A 24,816-nucleotide genomic window follows, 5' to 3' on the forward strand; every position below is an offset into this window, starting at 1 on the left:
GAGTCTCATTACATTTTCCAATAATTACCCTCACGTGATGATAATGGCTGAATGTAGGGATCAAACGCGCATCCGACTGTAGGGATGTGTCCACGCTAACATATTAGGAAAAACGACAACTCGAGACAAATTTGTTTCTAATTGTTTCACAACTAATTTATGATGGGTATAAAACTTCCAATACATGGTTTGCAAACGGAAGTCTAAGGTCGTAAAATTTTATAGCATTTGCCACTTCCTCCCCCAGATCCATACTACTTCTGCCCTATATTTCTCATTCAAAGACGCAATTACTTTGCTGTCGTATGTCAAGATGATTTTATTTATAGGTAGAGTTAATTTCTTATCTACTTCGTCGTAATATTGAAAAAGTGTCATACTGTGCGTATGTGAAATCTGACCTATTTATTATAATATAATACCCCTAATATTGAGAGGGGTGTCAAAGAATGAAATTGTCATATCCACTGAACTCGTAATTTTGTTCCACATTATGCCTAAGGCCTCGTAATGCTTGGAACTGCCATCGTATTTTTCATGACGAGATACTTAATCTTATCTATATATAGGTTTCCACTTCAGGGGTAGGTATGACTGTTTTTCAGAGTTCTTCCCTAACTTCTAGTCGCTGTTGATTAAAGCTCTGCTTTTGCGTCGCGAACGTACCTCCTACCTCGCATTCTACGATTGCTTTTAGCTTTTCGCTGGTGAACGCCATACCTTAATCAAGTTAAGAACACAGTTCATCATAAATTTTAAAAAGCTGAGAATACCTAACTTTCGATTATTTTTTGCGGAAAACACGAAGACATTTTTTACACGGAACTATTCTATTTAAACACTATCAGCCTCACACTTGGGGTTCAGTTAAGGAAATGCTACTTTTGATTTTTTACTTTCGACTAACCGATGCGTCGTTGTCACGACACTTGTGCACAACTGCTGTGTTATCTACAAGTCACTACCATAGCCGAATGTAATATGATACTGTCACTGAAGGTTGAGTTCGCTGGACTGATGTTTGAGTACCAGCGAAACAGTAGGGTGATTCTACTAAACGGTGTTAATTCCTCCCTTGCATAAGTGACGGACGTCATCGGATTTCCGTAAACCGTCAATGATAACTTGAAGTTCATGCCTTAACCCTATGACGTCTCTAATAAAGTTTGAGGAAGGTATAACAAATGACCAGGAAGGTTTTTGTGACCACTCTAGATATTATAGGTCTATTTATTTGTTGTTATATATTATATATGGGGCAAGCTCGGTATTTCGCAGGGGGGATTGCAGGGGATTCTTTACATAATTCTTTATGTTATGATATACGGAGTAATTAATCTAGATCCTGTCTTTAAATTTAACTAGAAATGTTCCTGTTATTACTTTTATTTAACAACATGACAATAAAATTTCCAGAAAATTATATTTATTGTATTCGCTATATAAAAAACAATTATTTTTGAAACCGTCAATAATCTTTGAACTTTATTTTCTTTTTGGTTGTTTACTACAAATGTTAGCAGACAATCAAGAGAGAAAAAACTCTACAACAAAAAAAAACTGTCAAACAAATTGGCAGAATACGGACATACGTTAGGCTTTGTGTTGAGTATTTGTATACTATATACAATGGAATTAACTAATTTGGACATTAAAACTGGCGCACATAATTCAAGGCTGGATGTCAGCAGTTTTTTAATTGGAGCTACAAGAGATATACAATTACTTTGCTATTTATGACAAAACTATACTACTTCATTTGGGTTATTTTCTATTGGCCTGATCAAATGAGTAGTAGTAACTGTTTTACGCCAATTTCATAAGTGTAAATCCAGCAGAGTCAAAAACGGATGTTAACTCCTTTCAGCCCATGATTAATTCCATTCCACTAGCTAATAGTTTTTCTAGTTTCAAAAGTGTTTTAAATGCTAAATGTGCACCGTTAACTCCAAACGTGACTGATTGATTCATTATCCTATACTGTGACTGCATAAAGAGAACACCATGATATTTTGTTTAATGTGAATCTAATGCTTTTTGATACATTTTTGTGATATCTGCATGAAAGGCGTATTAATAGAATCCATTTTAATTTTCGTAGTATAAAAAACTGTTGCAGAATGTCGTTAAAACTGTCTTTTTTGATGAGGGACTATAAGCGTTAAATTTTACTTCGTATGTCGTTGTGAGACGGTTGAGCTTTATGACTGTGAACCGACATATAGTGATTCCCTTCTTCATTTGGACTGATTTTCTGCAAATGACCAAGTTCTAAGTATTAAAGTATGGAGGCATCACATTGTTTTTTTATACAGGATGATTCTCTAATTCCCTAATTCCTCGCATTGTTTGAATCAGAAATCATCACATATCCGTCCATCCTCCAACTGTCTATCAAAATTTGGTTTTTTGAGTTAAAATTGATCTAAATGATTTCATCAGAGTTCCAAGTCTTAATATTAATAGTCCTATATCCAATCCAAAGAGTATGAGTTAAACTTAGAAGTTGTGATTTCTGGTTGTAGATTTGAAGGAATGGTCTTTGAACTGAAGCCCAGACATGCATGTAAAAGCTAGGGTTCCATTTGGATCTCAAAGTGAGAAAGCAATACTTGCAAGCCAGAGACATGAAGTGAAAAGGAGAGTCCTTCAAAGTAGTGATAGTACTTGGTTCTAGGTTTGTAGTTATCGTTATTTGATTACAAGCAATTGTAGCAAAAATGTAGTTTTAATTTGCAGATTAGATATATTTCGGGGTTTTTTCTTCTATCTCCAATTTTTTTCTTGCATTTATTGAGACATTTGTTTAAATTGTTTGAAAAATATCTTTTGCTTCCTTTCATTCTCGTAACGATCCGTAATATCTGATTTTCCTTTCATGTTTTCTGTTTCTTTCCATCCAAAATACGCCTTTTTGTATGATCCCAGGTATCCATTAGATTAAAAAAAAAAAGATCGTTGAAGGAATTTGCGAAATGGCTGAGAATTAACATTTACGAATATTTGTTACGTTGCTAAAAAGAACGGCTTAGCTTAACAAAAATGACTACCTTGGATTAAGATTTCAATTTTCCCCAACCAGCAAATTTTAAACCAAGTAAAAACCACATTTAATCTTTTTGTAGAACAAAAAATTGTAAAATAAATCGCAAAAGTTTTAGCTTTATAGAATCGCCAGTGATTTTCATCCCAGAACTTTGTTTGCCCACGACCATTTGGGGAATACTTCTTGAGAATGCACCATTCATCATCAATCCAGCGCTTCCTAGCGTATGTACAATATGTTATTCACATAAACTTCCACGAACGCAAAGTTGACTCAACTTCCAAACCAGAGTCAGAAAAGACTAATGTACACGCATTTATTCACCAATCTGGTTCGGGTCTTCTCCACGAGGCTACAGACCTTCACTGAACGCCTCAAATTCCTTTATTTGGAAACAAGCCATTTTTTACAAGAATTAAAAATAAGAACTGTTTTTCGGAACAGAACTGGCCAAGTTTCTGTTGATGCATCTTATAAGACAAAATTTTTCCAATTTAATATGTTTAATGATGGTTCGACTGATTGTAAAATTAAGAAGGTAAAGTCATTTCAGATAAGCATATTTATCTCTACATTTTCTGTAATTTACCTTATCAAATTTAACTACTTCGAAAAATGGCTTCCACCTCTGATTTGTGTACATACAATGGATTTTAAAATATAAATTTTGACAATGAGATGTTGGCAAATGAATAATTTTGAAAAAATTGTAAAGATATGATTGCATGACTTTACCTTCTTAATTCGGCTGAAGGTCAATAAAGCTATTTTATTTAGTTGTTTCCTGTTTTCTCTTTATTTTATCCAATATTTCGATTGTCGATCATCTTCTGGGATCTGAATCCCTATTGTTGCAACTTATTGAAAATACATATTAATTAAAAAAGGATAATAATTATATAATTATTATTTAGACAAAATATTTCGATCTTAATATTCAACAATTTACACGAAAATGTTCATTAAGTTTCATTTTTATACCCTTCACCATAGAATGGAGGGTATATTAAGTTTGTCATTCCGTTTGTAAGACCTCGAAATATAAATTTTAGACCCCACCAAGTATATATATTCTTGATCAGCATAAAATTCTATGTCGATTTAGCGATGTTCGTCCGTCTGTGGAAATCACTCTAGCTTCCGAACGAAATGAAGATGGTTGATAAAATTTTACTCAAATGTATATTATGTCTGCGAGACTTTTGATATTCAAACTGGGCCAATTACAATGGCATGGACATTTTATTGCAACCATATGACGGCACCTCCCGATAATCGATAGTTTGATGATTTTGACGACTTTATTCACCGGAATTGTTTCAAATATGGTATTTGAAGTTCGTAAGAGATATTACAGCCTATGACAGAAAATTGTCTGTGTCCACGTCTTCGTATAGCCCTCATATAACAGCATCCCCGATATTCGGTATTTTGTTGATTTTACCGATATTATTCACCGAAATTATTTAAAATTTGATATTTGAAGTTCGCTATGGATACTATATCCTAAGACAGAAAGCTTTCTCCACGTCTTCGTATAGCCCCCATATAGCCGGTATTTTGATTATTTTAGCTACACTATTCACGGAATTTTATGATAGGGTTTGCCTATGCAGGTCCATGTCGTCGTATAGAACCTAATATAACGGCTACATTCGATATTTTTATGATTTTGAAAGAATTTTTAACGGAGTTTATTTTTATTTAAATTGCCAAATTCGTTCCAAATAGTCAAAGTTCGGCCCAACCGAACACACAGCTTTTTTACTTGTTAATTTTGTTGTTTCATTTTGGACGGTGTTTGAATAAGTAGGACCCTCCAGAAGATATTCTGTTCTGACCACCAGTTGCAAATCAAAAAATCACCAATCACCAAACCAACAATTTTCATTCATGTTTTGAACATTTTGTATTAATGTTGACATTTTACATATATTTTGGGTTTTTTCTGTTTCTTAATTCGATTGGAGAGTCACTTGTCAAAAAGATTTTTGTCGATACAAAAATTTTGAAAATACTGCCTCTCTTGTTTCCAAATTTTTGTCGAAATTCCAACTAGTGGTCAAAAAGCGTACCTCGGGGAGAGAGAAAACAAAATTTACTTTCGTTTGAATGCACATACGCCATTCAACATTGTATGTTTCATTCATAATTTTCAGTCTTCCTGAAAACTTTTAAAATGTCATTATTTTTTTTTATTTTGAGTTTTGAAATGTCCTAATTTATTTTTTGATAAATTATCTTGGATCTTTAATATATGATCATTGTAGTTCTGTGATTTGAATGGAACAAAGAACAAAAATGTTTGTTCGCTCAGAATATTTTTTTGTGAGGAATCAAGTAGATATTTCATAATTATTGTTCGAACAACGAATAGAGAGCGATTTACGTATCATGTGATTGAATTTGGTCTAAAAAAAATAAAGGGAATACCAATTTAAATACCTAGTCGTAGTTTTGACGGTGCAAATGTAACCATGTAAGACAGCGGAATTGCCAAAGACCCGAAACTAAATCGAAACAAGACACAATTAACCCTAGATTGGTTAAATGAGCATTTAGTGGCGGAGGATTCTGAATTAATGGATTTAATAATAAATGGTATGGGAAGAGAAGACAGAAGATACGTGATGAAAAGTGTATATACCACTTTAAATTTGTCATTTCTCAATCAATCATGTAATTTAGAAAAATGGGTACACGAATGTGAAACCAAAATTAATCATTAGTTTACACCATTGTTTTTTAACAGTTCCACTGGACGTAAACCGCTCTTTGTTTTCCGGTGGACCCCCTTCAGCAGACAGTACAAGAGATTGCTTGCAACAAATGAACTGGATGATGCAAGACTATTTTGATATGGACACGCTTGGTGTAAAGGTAACCACAACAAAACTATTGTCAACTGATGATGAAACAGCTATGGAATTATTAAGGAAATATACAAGAAAAGTTGACGAACGATATAAAGGTCGTCTTTTAAACGTGCCTCCATTCCCAAATTCACATGAAATGACATTGAAACGTTTATACAGTGTGGAAAATAAAATGGCCCGGGATAGTGGTAATTGCAGTGCATATTGTGAGAAAATAAATGACTACATATCTAAGAGCAATTGCTGAAAAGTTGAAGTAAACGAATTACATTTAAATCCACAACGAGTTCTATATCGACCTCATTTTGGTGTGAACAAAAAAAGGAATTAGGATTTTGTTTTATGCTGCAGCCGAAGTGAACAATGTGTCGTTGAATAAGTGCCTTTTAAGTGGGCCAGACATAAACATTTTTTTATATTTCGTGAAGCTTTAATAGACATCTGTGGGGACATAAAAAAGATGTTCCATCAAGTCAAAATCGCCAAAGAAAATCAAGATTGATAACGATTTCTTTGAAGAAATGGAGATAAAAATAAAAGAGAGGAAACTTATGTTATGCTAAGAATGTTATTTGGCGCAACTTGTTCGCCAACTATATCCCAATATGTAAAAAATATGAATGCCGATATGTTTGTGAAAGAGTAACCTCACCAATTGTTAATCGCCATGATGTGAACGACTATGTCGACGGTTTTCAAAACGTGATTAGAATTCATAGTGTTGGAGGTTTTGTGTTGAGAAATATTATTTCAAAATCCAAGAGAGTAATTCAAATTGTGGAGAATCGGCCAGCAGAGCCAACGATAGCTGTGATTTTTTGAATAAAAATTCTGTTGAAAGGATTTTGGGCATACACTGATTGCCAAATCCAGATATTTTCTGCTTCCGCTTGAATTTACATAAAGTTGATAAATCCATTTTAGACTTTTCAAAGATTTCTACAAAACGTCTGAACATGTCAATCTATGACCCATTCGGATTTGTTTGCCATTTTATGGTTGCTTCGAAAATATCAATGCAAAAAGTATGGAAGTCGTTCCCTAGCGATTTATATATATTCCAAGGCGTTTTATTAAAGATTTTTTTTAAACAGGAAAGTTGATTTACATATATTGCAGATGCGAGTGAAGATGCAATGGCTACGATAGCGTATTGTCGCGTGGTAAGTGAGTAAGTAAGGGAATTAATGTTTCTTTTGTAATTGGAAGGTTTGCCGAATTCGAAAAGCGAAGCCATGTCCGTTCTGCTTGACGGTTCGAGCTGCCCACTTGGACATAGCCGCCGATCTTTCTAGTGATAGTTGTTTATTACGTATAAGGAATTTTATCAATCGTAGAGGTGTGCCTTTGGTAATCAAAAGCGACAACGGCACTAATTACTTTGGGATCGAAAAGGAGTTAAATGGTGAGAAAGGTTTGATGTGATGTTACGAGAACATTCGCCTAAATTCGAGACCCTACAATCGTTTCTAATTGAGGCCGAAAACATGATTAATTCCAGGCCGTTGACTCATTTGGCTGTGAGCCCTGAGGATCCTGATCCATTGACGTCAAACTACTGTCAAGATGGTTTTTATTTAAAAATAAAAGTAATTCTGGGAATAAATACAAAGTTTAAAATGTAATATGCTCTACGCTCCTTAGATGCGTCCGCTCTCGGTCAATGCTCAACGACGACTGACTCATAAACTCATTTTTATAGTTGACAATTCGGCCTCTCCTGACTCTTCGTCCCTCCTGGGCGAACCATCATCAGACTCATCTTTATCTTCGATTTCGAGACTTGGATCACCATAGCACCAGGGCTTCATATGATCGGTCGACATAACACCGCAATATTTCCTTTGCTTCAAACTTAAATCCGGCAGATCCTCTACCAGATAACGATCGTTTCCGATAATTTTCGTGACGATGTATGGTCCTTTATACCGCGCATCCAACTTATGCGATTCTCCTGTAGGCTGCGGTACCGTGTCTATCACCACCAAATCGCCTTCCTTGTACTGAGTTGGCTTGGAATGACGGCTGTCAAATCTTGCTTTCCATTTTTCCTTTTGTTTCTGGATGTTAGCAACAGCCTGCTGTTGAATTACCCTAACATCGAAATTCTCTCTTTCTTCATCACCAACCGCCTGGATAATTCTATTGTAACTGACATCTCTGAGACTAAAGTTGAATGTTAAGTCATTTGGACTGAACTTTGTAGTCGCATTCAGCTGCGAGTTAATACTCCACTGTATCGTCGTTGTCTCAGTGTCCCATTCTTTTGTATCACCTACTAGACATTTCAACGCATTCAAAACTGTCTGGTTGATCCGCTCGGCTTGGCCATTGGCTCTTGGTGTTCGGACTGCTGTTTGTACATGTTGTATTCCGTTGTATTCCACAAACTGTTGGAATTCTTTAGACGTGAACGCCGTTCCCTTATCCGATACAATTCTTCGTGGCTGTCCGAAAATCGACATAACTTCTCGCAGCGCTGTTATAACCGGAGCAGTCTTTGTATTCCTGGTTGGCTTTATAAACGCCGTGAATTTCTTGGATTCTTCCTTGACGTGTATCTGGTAATATCCTGATGTCATGTCTAACGTTGTAAAATACTTATTTCCAGATAACAACGAAAGTTGTTCTTCAACCACTGGCATCGAGTACTGCTTTTTGATGGTGACTTCATTTAATGCTCGATAATCCGTACACATACGACTTTCACCGTTCGCCTTTTTGACCAACAATACTGATGCTGCATAGGGCGAATCACTTGGGCGAATAATACAACATCGAAGCAACTTGTCAATTATGTCTGACAGAATTTGTCTTTGAGAAAATGGAACTTGGTATCTTTTACCAACTACAGGCTTGTCCGTAGATAAACTTATTTCCATTTGTGTATTTTTACACCTTCCAAGGTCTTCAAGGGTTTCAGCAAAACAGTCCTTGAATGACGACAGTATTTGGTCTAATTTTTCCTTTTGATGCTCATCCAGACTTTCTCCGACATTAAATGTACTTGGCATTGTTGACTTTACTTTCAAGACACCATGCTCAATTGTAAGTTTTGTTTGCTTCTTACACAATACGTCTCTTCCTAAGAGAACGTCATATCGCATCAAGTCATTCGGCACTACATAAATGGTAGTCATTAAACTCTTCTCGTCGATGACAACGTTAGCCTCAAACATTTCCACCACTTCAACAATAGATCCACCAAAACCTTTCATTCTTTTTGACGTTACTTCCATATCGCAACCCTCTGGAACTACAGCTTTCCGCATTAAGGTAAAGTCGCTTCCAGTGTCCACAAAACCTTCATATGTCTTACCATTGACCGTGACATCTTTCATAACCGGTGGGCAGTAATCCTTAGACTCTTCTGTCATTGCTGCCACAGTTGTACCTTTACCTTTGCATTGCGATGCATCGTGACCAATCTTTGCACATTTACTACACTTCGGCTTCTTCAATGGTTGTGGGCAACTAGTTGAGATATGCCCAAACCTGTTACAATTGAAACATTTTACTCCCTTGGTTGGCGCTCCACCTGAGACACTTGCGGTTTTGTCATCCTCGTCATTCTTTGTTTGCTTCCTTGCATACGTTTGTATGGTCAAATTCTCCAACGACCTTAATAATTCACTACATGTCTGCGGGTTCATAGCTAAAAGTGTTCTTGTTAAGCTGCTATCATTGAGACCATTTATGATGTACGACAGTATTGATGCCTCATCTACGCTTCCTCTTTTCCCTATGGCCAACATTGCGTAATAATATTCCACCAAAGACTCATTCGAGTTTCGTTTCCTAGCTATAAGTTCACGATGAATGTCAGCAACACTTACTCGACTTGGGAAATCCTTTAAAAATTGTTGTCTGAACTCTTTCCATGTTTCAACCACTGGTAAAGCATCTATCCACATTTTAGCAACACCACTCATTTTATGATGAACTGCAAACAAAGTTGTTTCATCTGACCATCCATGAAGCCTTTGCAACGTTTCAACCTTGTCAATGAATTGGACTGATGTAACATTTCCTTTAATTGGATCGAAGTCTGGTATCATTACTATGTAATCCTTTAAACAACCAGATGTTCCGGAACCAGATTGTCTTGATATTACTTCAGCTGGAACTTGCTGTTCTGTATCCCTTGAATTTAACCCTGCATTTGACGTAATAGCCCTTTCTGTTGAAAGTGTTGTTAACTGTTGCACACTTCTTGCTAGAGTCAACATTATATCCTTTAGCTCTCGCATTTGACTTGTTAAAGAATCATCACCCGTCTCAGCTTCATCAAATCCATGGAAATCCTCCTGTGACTCTGAATCTTCAACTTCCACTTCGTCATTTCCATTGCAAGCCATGAGTCTTGCAATTTTCTCGGACTTATTTCCTGTTCGTGGTAAGCTTCTTGCCAGTAATAATTTGTCTAGCTCCGCAACCTTTAACGAACTTATTTTCACCTTCATACTTTTCCTTGTGAATTTTCCTTTTTAATTCGTTACTTCAGCAAATCTAGAACTATTCTTTTTTTTTAGAAGCCGCACGCCCTAAAAATATACGTTAACTTTTCCCTTTTTAAACTTCTTCTTCGGGGTTCCCCTCTTTATGTCTTGCTTTCAATCTCCTTGATGTACTATCGTTGTCCTACTCACTCACACTTTTGAGTATACCTTTGTACATTCTCCTTTGATTGATGCTTTCTTCTTTGCTCTCTTTGAGCACGTTACACACTCTCACTAAACTCACTCGAACTTTTGAGTTTAGGTGCCTTTGCGTGGTTTCTCCTTTGGTCGTCGTTGTTGCTTTGCATTGAGCTCTTCACTACTACATCACTTTGACGCCTTAGTTTCTCAGCTCTTTGAGTATTTTTCTGCAATTCTTATCCAAAATGATGAAATTCCTTGTAGATTTCTGTTCTTATCCCACTTCTGATTCTGTCAAGATGGTTTTTATTTAAAAATAAAAGTAATTCTGGGAATAAATACAAAGTTTAAAATGTAATATGCTCTACGCTCCTTAGATGCGTCCGCTCTCGGTCAATGCTCAACGACGACTGACTCATAAACTCATTTTTATAGTTGACACTACTTTTTACTTGGTTATGCCAATTCTACACAAACACCAGCACCATTGGAACCCCGTTTGATACATCTTCGTAAGCAATGGCGAATTGTAAAAAATTTGAAAAATGGTGCCACAATGGGTCCGATAATATTTGCTTGCTTTAATCCGAAGTGGTGTCTGCCGACTCATACTCTTAACATTGAAAGCCTAGTTTTTATCCGTGATGCTGATCTCCACCGATCTCAATGGAAACGTGGTCTAATTTTGAAATTAATCCATGTTGATGAAGCCTTCCCTTCTGGGTCAGTTCACGGGGCGGGGATCCTGAATTTCAAGAAGTCCATTGAACAATAATTTTCATTGCAGTTCGTTTTTTATAAAAATATAAATGTAATTTTTATGAGAATTTAAAAGGCCCTTCAGGCGTTGATTATGTCTTTTTTATAACTTAACTTAAACATGTAAGAACATTTTAACAATTTTAACATAACATAAGACTGAAAATTGTATGAGCAGGTCCATGTCTTCGTATAGCCGCCATATAACGGTTCCTTCTCATATTCGGTATTTTGATGATTTTAACGACATTATTCAGTGGAATTGTTTCAAATTTGGTATTTGATGTTCGTAATGGATGCTACAGCCTATGACAGAAAAATGTCTATGCAGGTCCACGTCTTCGTGTAGCCCCCATATAACGGTACCTCCCGATATTCGGTATTTTGATGTTTTATCTTCATTATATAAGTTTCGCATATGAATATTGTAATGGCTTATGACAAATGTTACCTATGCAGGCCCATTTTGTCGTATAGACCCTAATATAACAGCTACATTTGGTATTTTTAAGACTTTGAACGAATTTTTAACGGATTTTATAGTTTTTGAGAATTGCCAAATTCGTTCCAAATGATGGAGGGTATGCAATTATATTAACAAGTTGGTGGTTGTACAACACAAAAACACTAATTAATTATTTCAAAATATTGAAAAAAAAAGTCAAAAGTTAAACTTTGACCTTGAATTCTGTGCAACTACAGAACTGAATTTGATAGTTTTTGATTCAGCTGAAAGCTGATTGTGTTAACTGTCGAGATGAAAAAGTATAGAAAATGTGCATTAGTTTAAATGTTGCAGAATTTTTACCGGGAAAAACGTTTCTGAACAGGGTTTCAAATGTAACGCCAATTTAGCAATAGCCCCCAAAAAATTTCAGCTTATCAATGAGCTACTCCAACAAGTAGCAACAAATTACAAACACAAAAATCTAGGAGAGCTAATACGTTTTTAAAATCGTCAGCTATTAGCTCTAACGATGTGTTCCTCTTAATCCTTTATACGTGTTGCTAATGGCATTTGTCTAAAAATGTTGGAAATATTCTTCTATTTTTTTATTACATATTAATATTTAAGTTTTTCACATTTTGTCAAGTTATTCTCCAAAAACAATTAGTCTTGCTAATTCCAAAAAAAATATTTTCAAATTGAAAGCACAAAAAGAAATAAACAAACAATAGAAATCATCTGATTGAATGTCGATGAATGACAAACTTTCGGGATAACAGACGACTTCCAGTAACAATTTGTAACAATTGTTACAAATTTTAGGGTAACCAGACACACCTTTTGTTGCTTCACATCTAGTTGCTAAACAACTAGAATGTTAAAAACGAGCTAAGCAGCAGCACTCACAGCTAAATAGATGATCATGTGCATCTTTAGCCATAGCTGCAAATATTCAATAGCAGTTTCAATGTAAGGCTAATAGTAATTTGGATGGGTGCTGGTTTTTAAACCCTAATTCTGAATCATAAAGCGGCGGTGTCGGCGTCGACATGTAGACATGCAATCCCACGGCGGCCGGTTCTATGTACCGGATTGACTCGGAGGCATATTTCTCCGACCAGGGGCCGCCAACCCAGCAAATACATGTTCGTGTTCATCCATTTTTCTGATGTGGGAGCAACATTACCCAGAATGTTTGCTCCGTATTCTCTTGGTCCGAGCCGAGATCGAGACCAACCCCGGACCATGGTTCTGCTCCGTTTGTCGTAATCGCATCCACCACAGATCGGTTTCGGTGAGATGCAACGGATGCATGGAGTGGGTGCATTTCCGAAATTGTTCCGGCCTAAACCGGATACAGGAGTATAGCGATAGGGACTAGATTGCTTCCTGCTGCGTCAATGTAGACTCCAGTGAGTCTTCATCTTCGGCGTCCTCATCGTCGTCGCAAACTCCCCCGCAATCTCCTCAACAGCAATCTACGCAGCAGTTGACGCCACACATTGCTGTTCAGGTTCCGGACAATGCATCATTTCTCCAATTTAATTGTGATGGTCTCAGAGGTAAGATCAACGAAATTGTAAGCTTTATGAGTCGGAAGAACATCAAGGTCGCAGCGATCCAGGAAACGAAGCTGAGTACCACCTGCAGGCTTCAAAGTTGTGATGGATACAACGTACTGAGGAAGGATCGTTCCAGAGGTGGAGGATTAGCGTTCCTATTGCACCACTCTGTCCAGTACAGACCTATCTCGCCTGAGCTTGACTCTAGTGACCCGTACATGGAATGTATGGGGGTAGCGGTCAAGTGTGGAACCGCCGAGGTAGAGGTGCTCAACGTGTACATTCCGCCGTTAAATAGCTGTGCCCCACGTTATATGCCTAATATCAGTTCACTACTGGTAGGCAATAACCGTCTGGTGCTAGGGGATTTCAATGCCCATCATGAATTATGGCATTCCGTCCTAGGTAATGACCAGAGAGGCATGGCGCTGGCTGAGCAAATTGATAGCTCCACGTTTTGCACAGTGAATGAGGACGCGCCCACCAGAATAAGGGGAGGTTGCCACAGTTCTCCGGACATATCCATCGTGTCCCCAGGTCTGACGAATGACGTAACTTGGCAATCAGTCATTTCTCTAGGCTCAGACCACCTCCTCATTATTATCGCCATCAACAGACCACCCGACTTCATTGACTCTGAACGCCTCACTTTCCTTAACCACGGGAAAGCTAATTGGCAAGAATTCAGAGAGTATACCAATCGCCGCTTCAAAGAACTGCCCAACCATCTGATGTTCAGGTAGCGGATAGGTGTTTCCGGGACATCATCAAAGCTGCAGCCGCTCGCTATATACCTGCTGGTCGAATACCTGAAATAAGACCAAATTTCCCAGCAGATGCAGCGGGATTAGCAAACGAGCGAGATGAGCTTCGCCGTACTAACCCTAATAACCCCAGAGTCTGGGAACTTACTCTGGAGGTAAACAGGTTAGTAGGCGAGCATAAGCGGAAAAAGTGGTTAGAACATCTGAAGCATTGCAACATCGGTACCGGAACGAGTAAATTGTGGGCAACGGTTAAGTCGCTCTCGAACCCTGGGAAAAAGGACGATCGGACATCTGTCTCATTCAACGGCGTAGAAGTGACAGATCCGAAGAGGTGCGCGTGTTATTTTAACCGGCAGTTTGTAGAGCACCCCGAGAGTGACAGGGCGAAGAGAAGGATCCTACGCCGTGTACGATCCCATCCAGCCGAGGAGGCACCACAATTTACGTTGGCAGATGTTGCACAGGTCATCAGAAGCGCAAAGTCATCCAAAGCGCTTGGTCCTGACGGAATCTCAATGGTGATGTTGAAGCAACTGGATGAACCAGGAGTTGAGTATCTTACAAAGCTTCTCAATTTGTCGTTAGCCACCCTAGTAGTTCCTGATGCCTGGAAAATGGGCAGGGTGGTCCCGCTACTGAAGCCAGCAAAAGTGATTCATACAGGCCGATATCACTTTTGTCACCAGTAGCAAAGACGCTTGAGGCTTTACTCCTCCCCAGCATAAGAGAGTGTTTCCCAGTAGCCGATCATCAACACGGATTCCGGAAATAGCATAGCACAACGACAGCTTTACACGCCATTTCCAAACATGTGGACGCCAGTCGTACGTGGAATTCAGAAACAAGAAGTCGAGCTTCCGTAGAGTTAAACGGAGTTCCCCAAGGTGGGTTGATATCTCCGGAACTGTTTAACCTCTACCTTTCTGATATTCCACGCCCTCCAGACGGCATAGAGATTATAACGTACGCAGATGATTGTACGCTCGTGGCGTCCAGACCCATTACTGATGACATTTACTATCGGTTAAACACTTACCTTGTTGATCTTACCGCCTTTTTCCCTGCAAGGAATATGAAGATATCCGCCACCAAGTCGACGGCCACACTTTTCACCACATGGACTGCGGAGATGGGGCTATCCTTGAATGTGCAGGTCGATGGCGCAATTATTCCGACCACCAACTACCCCAAGGTATTAGGGGTCACATTCGATAGCCTTTTTAAGTCGTCCGCGCATACCACATCTATCTGCGACAAGATTAGAAGTAGGAACAAGGTTCTCAAGTCTCTGGCCGGCAGTACTTGGGAAGCTGATAAGGAAACCTTGTTGACCTCTTACAACGCGATAGGCCGGTCTGTGGTAAACTATGCGGCTCCGGTGTGGTCCGCCAACGTCAGTGCTACGCAGTGGAAAAATGTGCAGTTCTGCCAGAATGCCGCCCTTAGAACCGCAACAGGGTGCCTTCTCATGATCGAGATCACCTACATGAGGAGGCGAAGGTCTTACCGGTGCGACAGCATAACAAAAAGCTGTCAATGCAATACCTGCTTGGGTGTTATAAACAAAGCCATCCAAATCACCATCTTGTGGATAGGCAACCTCCGCCCAGGCACGCTAGGAAAGACCATGTAGAATAAGGTTGAATATTGCAGGCTCTGGTATGAGTAGCAATTGTATAAATCAGTTCAGTGAAACCGGAATTTTTTATCCGATACCTGGTTAAGTAACAGGGTAACCCGATATTTATCCCACGATATAAATTTTTTGTCGTATTCGGGGTAAAAATACCTACCTGTGGTAACAATTTTGAAACTTAACAGCTTCCCATATGACGAATTTTGCGTATGTCTTTAGGAAGAAGCCTTAAGTACCGCCCTCCATACCATCAATTTGAATTTAGATTAAGTTACCAAATACATGTCCAATTTTGGAAGCTATATACGCGTTAAGGTTACTTTATTACGTTAAAAATAATATATTAGAAAATGTGTATTCACAAGGCTACACGGTAAGGCCAACGGTTGTCTGGTATAACTGTCAACACTCAGGTCTATAATTAAAATTATATGAAATATATTGCTGATTTTTGTCCTAAAAAGGAATGCAGAAACATGAAAAGTAAAATGAGTGAAATATTTTATACTTTATTTTTTGATAAATTTCACGTTGAAAAACTTTTGACAGCAAGAGAAGACTGAGGCCTAAATTTGCCTATTATGTAAATAGGCCTTGATATTACCCATGTACCTATGATGAACAAATTAATTTACATTTTCAGAGCCTGCATTAAGCTATTGATGTTTGAATCTATATCCCAAATTACCAATTGACCGTCTATTCCCGATGTGCTAACTCGAGAACTATTCAATTTGTCGCCTGCATAAAGGCGTATGCAAGTAATGGCATTTTGATGGATGGAGTCAACAAGAGTATCTGAGTTTTCCGTACGCAAATTTCTGTCTAAAGATTGGAAAATCCTCATTGCAGATATACCTCCACTCTCCTTCTTTTGAGACTTATCGAGTTTATTTGAAAGTACGAGCTTCTCACCCTGCAACGTATACACAAGAGGTACACAGCTATGGCCAGCTACTATTATAGATGTGAGTGATATCCATTCGCAAGCCAAGAACGGAAGGAACTCAGTTTTGCACCTTATAATTGTATTCGAACTAGCTGCATCAGCAACATTTATACAACTGTCATGGCTCACCCAACATATTTTGTTTCCATCGCTAGAAAATCTAACATCATTTATCCAACCGCCGCCATATGTGCTTGAATTTTTAAACTCGGCCATTAAATTTCCCAACGGCATTCGGTTTCCCCAAGGTGTTGGCGATGGTTGTTCTTCTATGTCTTTTATATATGCTGAAAAAATGCGCACCTGCAAGAAATCATGTAAGTTTCTGAAAACTGAAAACACATCGACTACCTTATAATCTGTTGAGCCTGCCGCCAATAGTATATTATTTGGATGCCAATCGAGTGTTGTGATGGTTGATCTTATAGGTTTCTTAATATGCTTGGAAACCCACCAATCATTTTCGGATTCGAAGTAACAAACCGAAATAAGACGTGCACCAGATCCCACAGCAAATTTGTTTTCCGCGGGTGACCACTTAACGCAAGTAGCAGCCCTGTTGATACGCAATAGAACTAACGTAGGCTTCCATTTACCATCCTCTCCTTGCTTCCAAACGTATGCATTTCTGTCTGCAGCACAGCTGACGATACGATTGGTGTTCTCCGCCCAATCTATTCCCATTACCCTCAAATCATGTTGATTAAGTATGTCGACAATTTTCCATTCATTATTATTCCTTTTATATATGTGGATTTCATTATTGTTTGGGGATATTGCTATTTCTATAGAATAGAAAAGTAAGAAGTTTCCATAGTGAATCGATATAAAACTTACGATTTCGTTCTTTATTCCATGCATGACAAGTGATTGGTGTTAATGTTCCTCCAAATGTAAAGGTTTCAGCCATTTTACTAAAAAGATAAAAATAATGTAATCGCGGACTCTGGGCCGTCTACACGATTAGGAAGTTTGCTATCGGTATGAGTAATTACACATAAAAGATATTTGACCACTCCTCTACCGAGTTGCCGAGAAAAAGCACTGTTTACAGGCCCTTGCCTAAATAAATGCGCGTGCGGACGCGTATTTATTCACAAGGTAGCCTTATCAAGCCAGCTGTAGGCATATGTCAAACTTTTGCAATTTAAATTCACGGTACAAATACTTAACGTAAATTCCGTGGTAAAAAATACAGGTAGTCGCTGCTGGGACAATGAAATGCCAAATTGACTTTGGAATTAAAAATGTTTTTTTTTTTTTTTTTTAAATATTGAAAATTACAAATGTTTTTGAAAAATTCATATTATAACAACCTCCGATTTGCATCGTATAAGAAAACATTTAAAAATCTATTTATTTTTAATAAAAAACATTTTAAAATTTTTGATATATCAATGTTCCCTAGCGTTGATGCATGTACCTATATTCTTCTACCATGGTAAATTCAAATTTCATAGAAAAAAAGTAAAAAATATTAAAATTGAAATGTTGTGATAAAGCTTAAAAACGAACGAAGTATATAACACCTCATATTTTTAGCTTTAGTTGGTTTAGTTTGGTTGGTAAAAGTATAGTGAAGGACCAACAACCTTTTTTTTAATGTACCCAAGGAAGAGGCGAAGATGTTGGAATGGAGTGTGATTTAGCTAATCTCACATTAATATAACAATAGTAACCCACCCACAATCAAAGTCTAATCCCATCCTTATTTTACGACTTAATTTGCCAATCCTGATATTCAGGCCATCCAAACAATCGTCCATGTTCTTCGTCTTTTTATGCATATAATCAAATTTCAAAGAACATATTTAAACAACATAATAGCATCTCTCCCACAAAGGGGGTCAAAATGTTTAATAATTATTATTTTCATAAAATGCAAGAATTATACTAACCTTTGACTAAAATATTTAATTACTCCTTGAAAATAGGTTATTTTCCAAGCTTCTGGAGATCGAGCTTCGTTATTCCACTCCATAAATCAGGCAATAGACGTTTCATAGATAACTATAGATGTATTGCTAGGTTAGGTGAGGTTAGGTTAAAGGATGCGTGGTTGTAAGAAATACAACCACTTCACTCGGAGTCCTTTTGGTCCATTGTGTTCATTCTGAATAGGAAGAGATAAAAGTAGACTAAAGATAGGAGAAGAAATAAAATAGCTCTCTGTGAAGAAATAAAGAAGTAAGTACGAAATTGTATAGAGAATGGAAAGTGACTTAGACCTCCTTTCGGAGATCACCGGCCAGATCTTGTTGGAGACATTACATCACCTTCCAGATAGCCAGTTTTGTTGAAATTTCACATAATAATGCTTTTGCAGAATTTGGAAAAAGTGACATAAGGGTGGTTTCACTGAGCTCTCAACCTCTAGATCAACGGACGCCTGGCCAATTCGTCAGCAGATTCATTTCCAGGTATGTTACAATGTCCAGGGACCCAACAGAGTTTAATAAACGAATTAGTCTTTTCCAGAGCATTCCTGCAATCCAGAACCGCCTTAGATTTAATTGTAAAAGTGTTCAAGGCCTTCAGGGCCGCTTGACTATCGATAGATATAGTCACCGGTCCGTCCAGTTCATTGACTCTATTTGCCAGCAAATCTATGGCCTTCCTGACAGCGAAAATTTCTGCCTGATAAACACTACAGTCGTTGTTTAATTTGAAGGATCGTCGGATATTTAGACTTTCACAGTAGACTCCGGCCCTCGTTCCACTTTCCATCTTTGATCCATCAGTATAAACAGATATACCGTTAAAAGGTGGAGTATCACGAGTCCAAATGTCTCTGCGAGGTATGTGAATAGGTGATATATAGTCACTAGTTATAGCCTGATTTACTATACTATCCATAAATTTGATAATGGCGGAGTGTCCGAATGGCTGACCCCGCCATTGATCCAGCTCATTGAGCCGCAGGGCACACCTAGCAGCTTGTTCCTCTACGAGTAAACCTAATGGTTTCAAATTGAGTAGGGTGTCTAGTGCGGATTGGGGTGTGTTCTCCTAAACGCGCCTGTAATTAGTAGCGATGCAACTCTTTGGACTTTATCAATGCTTTTCCTGAAGGTGGTTTTCCCTAAGGAATGCCACCATACAAGCCCCCCGTAGGTTAGAATTGGTCGGACGACAGACTCATATAACCATTTGATTGTGTGGCTTGGGACCCCAGCTTTTTCCTATGGAGTTTTTGCAAGAATAGAGTGCAATTAAGCCCTTCTTCTCTCGCTCTTCGATGTTCCTCTTCCAGTTTAGCTTCCGGTCTAGGATGGTACCGAGGTATTTGGCTTCCGAGGAAAGGCTTAGCAGAACATCATCAAGGATAGGCAGCGAAAAAACCGGCATTTTCCGCTTCTTTGTGAAAAGTACCAGCTCAGTTTTTGATGGATTCACGCCAAGTCCATTGAAGCGTGCCCATCTTGAGAGTTTAACTAGAGCTCCCTGCATAAGATCTGAAACAGTCTGGGGAAATTTCCCAGCAATCAGCAAGACAACATCATCGACGTAAGCCACGACCTTTGTCCTACCTTATTCCAGGTCGATTAGAATTTTGTTTATCACCAAAAGCCAGAGTAGTGGTGATAGAACCCTACCTTGCGGGGTGCCCCTAGTAACAGATTTCCTGACATAACACTCCCCGATGCTTGAGTTGATGATTCTGCTGCTGAGCATGGCATCAATCCAATCAATTAGGAGTGGTGGTATACTAAGTTCCACTAGGGAACTGTGAATTGTATTATTGAAGGCTCCCTCAATATCGAGAAAGGCTACCAAAGTGAAACACGAGTTGTTTAGACTTTTCTCTATACAACCCACGACCTCGTGTTGCGCTGATTCAATAGATCTGCCTTTCATATAGGCATGTTGAGATGTGCTCAACGAGGTCAGGGATATCATAGATCTAATCTCAATGTCTAGTAGTCTCTCCAGCGTTTTCAATAGAAATGATGAGAGACTAATAGGTCTGTAATCTTTTGGAAGCACATGACTTGGTTTCCCAGCCTTGGGAATGTAAGTGACTGTAACTTCTCTCCATAATAATGGATTGTGAGAAAGACGCAGAAAAACTTTAAAAATTGCCTCCAGAATTGGTAATATCACCGTCGATGCATGCTGCAGCATGGCGGGAATAATGCCATCTGGTCCCGGTGACTTGAAAGGCTTGAATAAATTAATAGCCCACAAGATTTTGGGAGCGCTTATGATCCTCTCAGTCAGACTAACATCCTTCACTGACTAGACCGATCTAACAATTTATCATTTACCGCATCGGAGCAGTTCGGAAGGTAAGTATTGGCTAACAGGTTGAGTGTCTCTATGAGAGGAAGCTATTCAGTTGTTAACCATAAACACGGTTGCCGTTCACTACATAGCACTACAACAGCATTGCACGCCATATCCACACATATCAGTCAAGGACTCAACCAGAACAGGTCGTGCCATAGAACAGTAGTGGTAGCTCTCGACCTATCAAAGGCATTTGATACGGTCAATCAGGCCATACTGTTTGAGGACGTGTGGAGAACTACCCTTCGTCCAAGTTTGAAACGTTGGATAATCAACTATATATATGGACGCCAGTCGTAGATGTTCGATGATTGTTCGATCATGGCGTCGGGTCCTGTAGTTGATGACATATGTGTCAGGGTGAATAACTAGTTTGCCGCCTTCTTCCATACGAGAAATATGAAAATATCCACCACTAAATCGACGGCCACACTATTTATTACATGGACTGCGGAGATGAGAACAATGCTGAATGTGCAGGTCGAGGGACACATAATTCCGACCACCAACTACCCCAAAATGCTTGGGGTCACATTCGATAGCATGTTCAAGTCTTCCGCGCAAGCCACAGCTATTTGCGATAAAATGAAAAGAAGGAACAAGGTCATCAAGCCAGAATTAATTTTGAAAAGTAATCATTCCTTCTTCTCTTTTTAGGCTGGCACCAAGAGTGTGGAACACTGACGGCAGCTAGTGACTAAAGTTCTTACCAAAACGTAAGTATGTACGTATAGTTTGTGCTTTAGCTTTTTAATTATATTCCTGGGTCAGAACATTAATAATATTTTTTTTTTAATTTCAGATTAGGACGAACAAAGAATATTTTTTTCCAATCTCAGATTAGGACAAACAAAGAAGGTACGTCACATTAAACCGACGATCTAACTAAAGCTTGGTAACCTTACCTTGAATTGAGCTCAGTTCAACGGCGCGTACCTGCATACCAACACAAGGTAAGAAAAATTTGAATCCAAACTCGTTTGTACACCCCTCTAATATATTTCTTTCTTTTCATAAAAACCGCAGTCCGGAGTTCAATAAACAGCAGTGTCAATTGAGAAAGATACCAAGCCATGATGGAGCAACAATGGCGTAAAATCTGCCACTCCCTCGATGGAATGGGCGGGCGATGGTGTGGCTCGTTGATTTCAAATCTCCTGGTCTGGATGTGTATTTTTAAGATTTTTTTTGTTTCTGGTATTTATTTAAGGCTTGTTCTGCTGTTAACTTCTATTTAGTTTTAGGAATAGATTGGTTGAGATAAAACTGTCTTTATGATATATAGGATGTAGTATCCATTAAGAATAATGTCGCTAAACTCATCAAAATACCGAATATCTAGAGGTACCATTATATAGTAGGACGGACATCACTAAATCGACAGACAATTTTATGCTGGTCAAGAAAATATGTACTTTGTGGGATCTAAATGTATATTTCGAGGTGTAACAATTGGAATGACAAACTTAATATACCCTTCATACTATGGATATGGTATATTGTTGTTGCCACTTGTTCCTCAAGAAAACTGATCACAAATACAAATGAAGGGAGATTTCGAATTGAGTAGCAATGAAAGAGATATGAGAATGAATGCGAAGCCTTAAAACCCCAAAATAGAAGAAATAAAATGCTCTTAAATCGAAAGAAATTAAATAGATATCAAATCAAGTTAAATGCGAAGACACAGAACGCGTATTAAAAAATAAAAGTTTTGTCGACGGCGAATTTACTTTTATATTTAATTTGATGAAATAAGATGAACATTTTTTTGATTAAATAGATCCAAAAACAGGCATTGAATTTTCGCCTTAAACTTGTATCCGGTTCGTTGAGGACCAACATAAAATACTTGGGAGTCGTCGGTAATTTTCTTGTAGAAGTTAAACGCTTAGAAACCGATCCAAAGAAATTTTGTTGAAAGCACAATATTTCTTCCAGAAGGATTTCGGATTGAGTTGGAAAAAGAGAAACAAATAAAAAACAAGCAGAATTTGTTTGTGTTGTGAAAAGAAATGCTATGGTAATGGATTTATGGGTGTAATTAACTTTGACTATTCTGAAATCATTCTGTACTCAATTATGAAGTAGACAAAACTAAATACCACACAGCACGATCATAAACATAGCAAATTCCAAATTACAGCACATTTGAACAGAAAATGTTGTTAAGTTCTCTACAATACTAAAAATTTAGCTAAGCTCTTACATGGGGCTATTATAAACCGTTGAGCCAGATCTGTGAATAATTGTGCTTAAAAAAATGCATTAAAGACTAAGTTAACGGGCAGCTAACGGGGACCGCGCCAGATAGTACAAAATAGTAGTTCCTATAGAAACAGCACTCCTAGCGGCTGACCAACCAGAGATAGCCCTCTCTCCGAGAACACATTATTTGTTTTATTAAAATACAAAGATTTTTAGTATTTTGTGTTTTTTTTTTTTTTTTTTTTTTTTGAAAATGAAAAATTGAATTCGATATCACCAAAAACTTTGTACATTTTTCTTCTTTCTGTTAGTCGGAGGCACACGTCCAATCTTCACAGGTAAAGTAAGAAAGGAAAGTTTTTTTCTGACAATTATTGCCAGGAAATTCTGTTTGCCATTTTCTTGATTTAATTTTTCCTTTTTTTAATTCAACCCAAAACCCCCCCTCCCCCTAATTGACATTTATCAAGTTAAATGCGAAAACACAGATCTCTTAAATATTGAACTGACGCGGACATTCTTCCACCAAAACGCGTATTGAAAAAAATAAAGTCATTGAAAAAAATAAAATCATTGAAATTGACTATGATCAAAGACTTTATGGGTACTCCAGCGCACGATTGGAAATGCTATGGTAATGGGTATATGGGAGTAATTAAATTGACTATTCTGAAATCATTCTGCACTCAATTATGAGGTAGACAAAACTAAATGCCACACAGCACGATCTTCTAAACATAGCAAATTCCAAATTACAGCACATTTGAATAGAACAAAGAAGGAACGTCGATACCACATTAAATCGACGTTCTAACTAAAGCCTGGTAACCTTACCTTGAATTGAGCCCAGTTCAACGTCACGTACCTGCATACCAACACAATGTAAGAAAAATTTGAATCAAAACTCGTTTGTTCACCCTTCTTATATATTTGTTTATTTTCATAAAATCCGCATAATTTAATTATTTTGCTTTGTCGTCCGTCTGTCTGTCCGGAGTTCATTAACCAGTAGTGTCAATTGGGAAAGATACCAAGCCACTATGGAGCAACAATGGCGTAAAATCTGCCACTCCCTCGATGGAATGGGCGGGCGATGGTGTGGCTCGTTGATTTCAAATCTCCTGGTCTGGATGTGTATTTTTAAGATTTTTTTGTTTCTGGTATTTATTTAAGGCTTGTTCTGCTGTTAACTTCTATTTAGTTTTAGGAATAGATTGGTTGAGATAAAACTGTCTTTATGAACTTCAGGGAAAATATTTGTTTTATTAAAATTCAGCTTAAAAATGTTTGTATTTTGTGTTGTTTTCTTTGTTTCAACAAAATAAAGGAATAGTCGAATTCAATTTTCGCTCAAGTTAATATTACCAAAAATTTGTACATTTTTCTTTTTTCTTTTAGTCGGAGGCACACGTCCAAGCTTCTTCACAGGTAAAGTAAAAAAGGAAAGATTTTTCTGACAATTTTTGACAGAAAATTCTGGTTGTCATTTTCTTGATTTAATCTTTCCATTTTTTTTTATTTCCACCAGGTCTGCTGGATTTGTCTCAGAAGAAACATGACGTAATTTGAATGAATCAACAACTTGAGTAATGTTGGAAACTCTATTCGTCACGAAAGTTTATCAGAAACGAGGTG

The 24,816-nt window shown here is 37.9% G+C and overlaps 1 protein-coding gene and 1 long non-coding RNA gene across 6 annotated transcripts in view; one reads left to right on the top strand and one right to left on the bottom strand.

Moving 5' to 3' along the window:
* LOC105262165 (uncharacterized) overlaps positions 1-23,419 on the top strand; it is a 60,654-nt gene extending 37,235 nt beyond the window's left edge. Inside the window, exons 1-6 of one of the 5 annotated variants that reach the window (XR_009343297.1) lie at positions 5,088-5,725; positions 5,799-6,947; positions 7,017-7,085; positions 21,631-21,697; positions 21,776-21,926; positions 22,000-23,419. This is a non-coding gene — a long non-coding RNA (uncharacterized LOC105262165). Of the gene's footprint in view, positions 1-5,087; positions 5,726-5,775; positions 6,948-7,016; positions 7,086-21,630; positions 21,698-21,775; positions 21,927-21,999 lie in introns of those variants that run through there. The other 4 variants (XR_009343298.1, XR_009343294.1, XR_009343296.1 and 1 more) reach the window with 4 other exon arrangements.
* LOC101895622 (actin-related protein 2/3 complex subunit 1A-B) lies at positions 16,219-17,713 on the bottom strand. Its single transcript, XM_005188898.4, has 3 exons — positions 17,521-17,713; positions 17,035-17,468; positions 16,219-16,986 (listed from the first exon to the last, which is right to left on the bottom strand). Exons 1-3 carry the CDS (start codon positions 17,591-17,593, stop codon positions 16,366-16,368), a joined length of 1,128 nt encoding a protein of 375 aa, XP_005188955.1. The 5' UTR covers positions 17,594-17,713; the 3' UTR covers positions 16,219-16,365.
* Positions 23,420-24,816: the final 1,397 nt, after the last annotated feature.

This window comes from Musca domestica, unplaced genomic scaffold (genome assembly GCF_030504385.1).
Source record: "Musca domestica strain aabys unplaced genomic scaffold, Musca_domestica.polishedcontigs.V.1.1 5, whole genome shotgun sequence".
NCBI lineage: Eukaryota > Metazoa > Arthropoda > Insecta > Diptera > Muscidae > Musca > Musca domestica.

What these genes read in the sequence shown, in the direction of transcription:
- LOC101895622 (XM_005188898.4), bottom strand. Translation starts at nt 17,593, where the DNA reads ATGGCTGAAACCTTTACATTTGGAGGAACATTAACACCAATCACTTGT. An exon ending in ATGGAATAAAGAACGAAATC is followed by an intron (nt 17,469 to 17,520) that starts GTAAGTTTTATA and finishes TCTATTCTATAG; the next exon opens with AAATAGCAATATCCCCAAAC. An exon ending in CAGGCTCAACAGATTATAAG is followed by an intron (nt 16,987 to 17,034) that starts GTAGTCGATGTG and finishes GATTTCTTGCAG; the next exon opens with GTGCGCATTTTTTCAGCATA.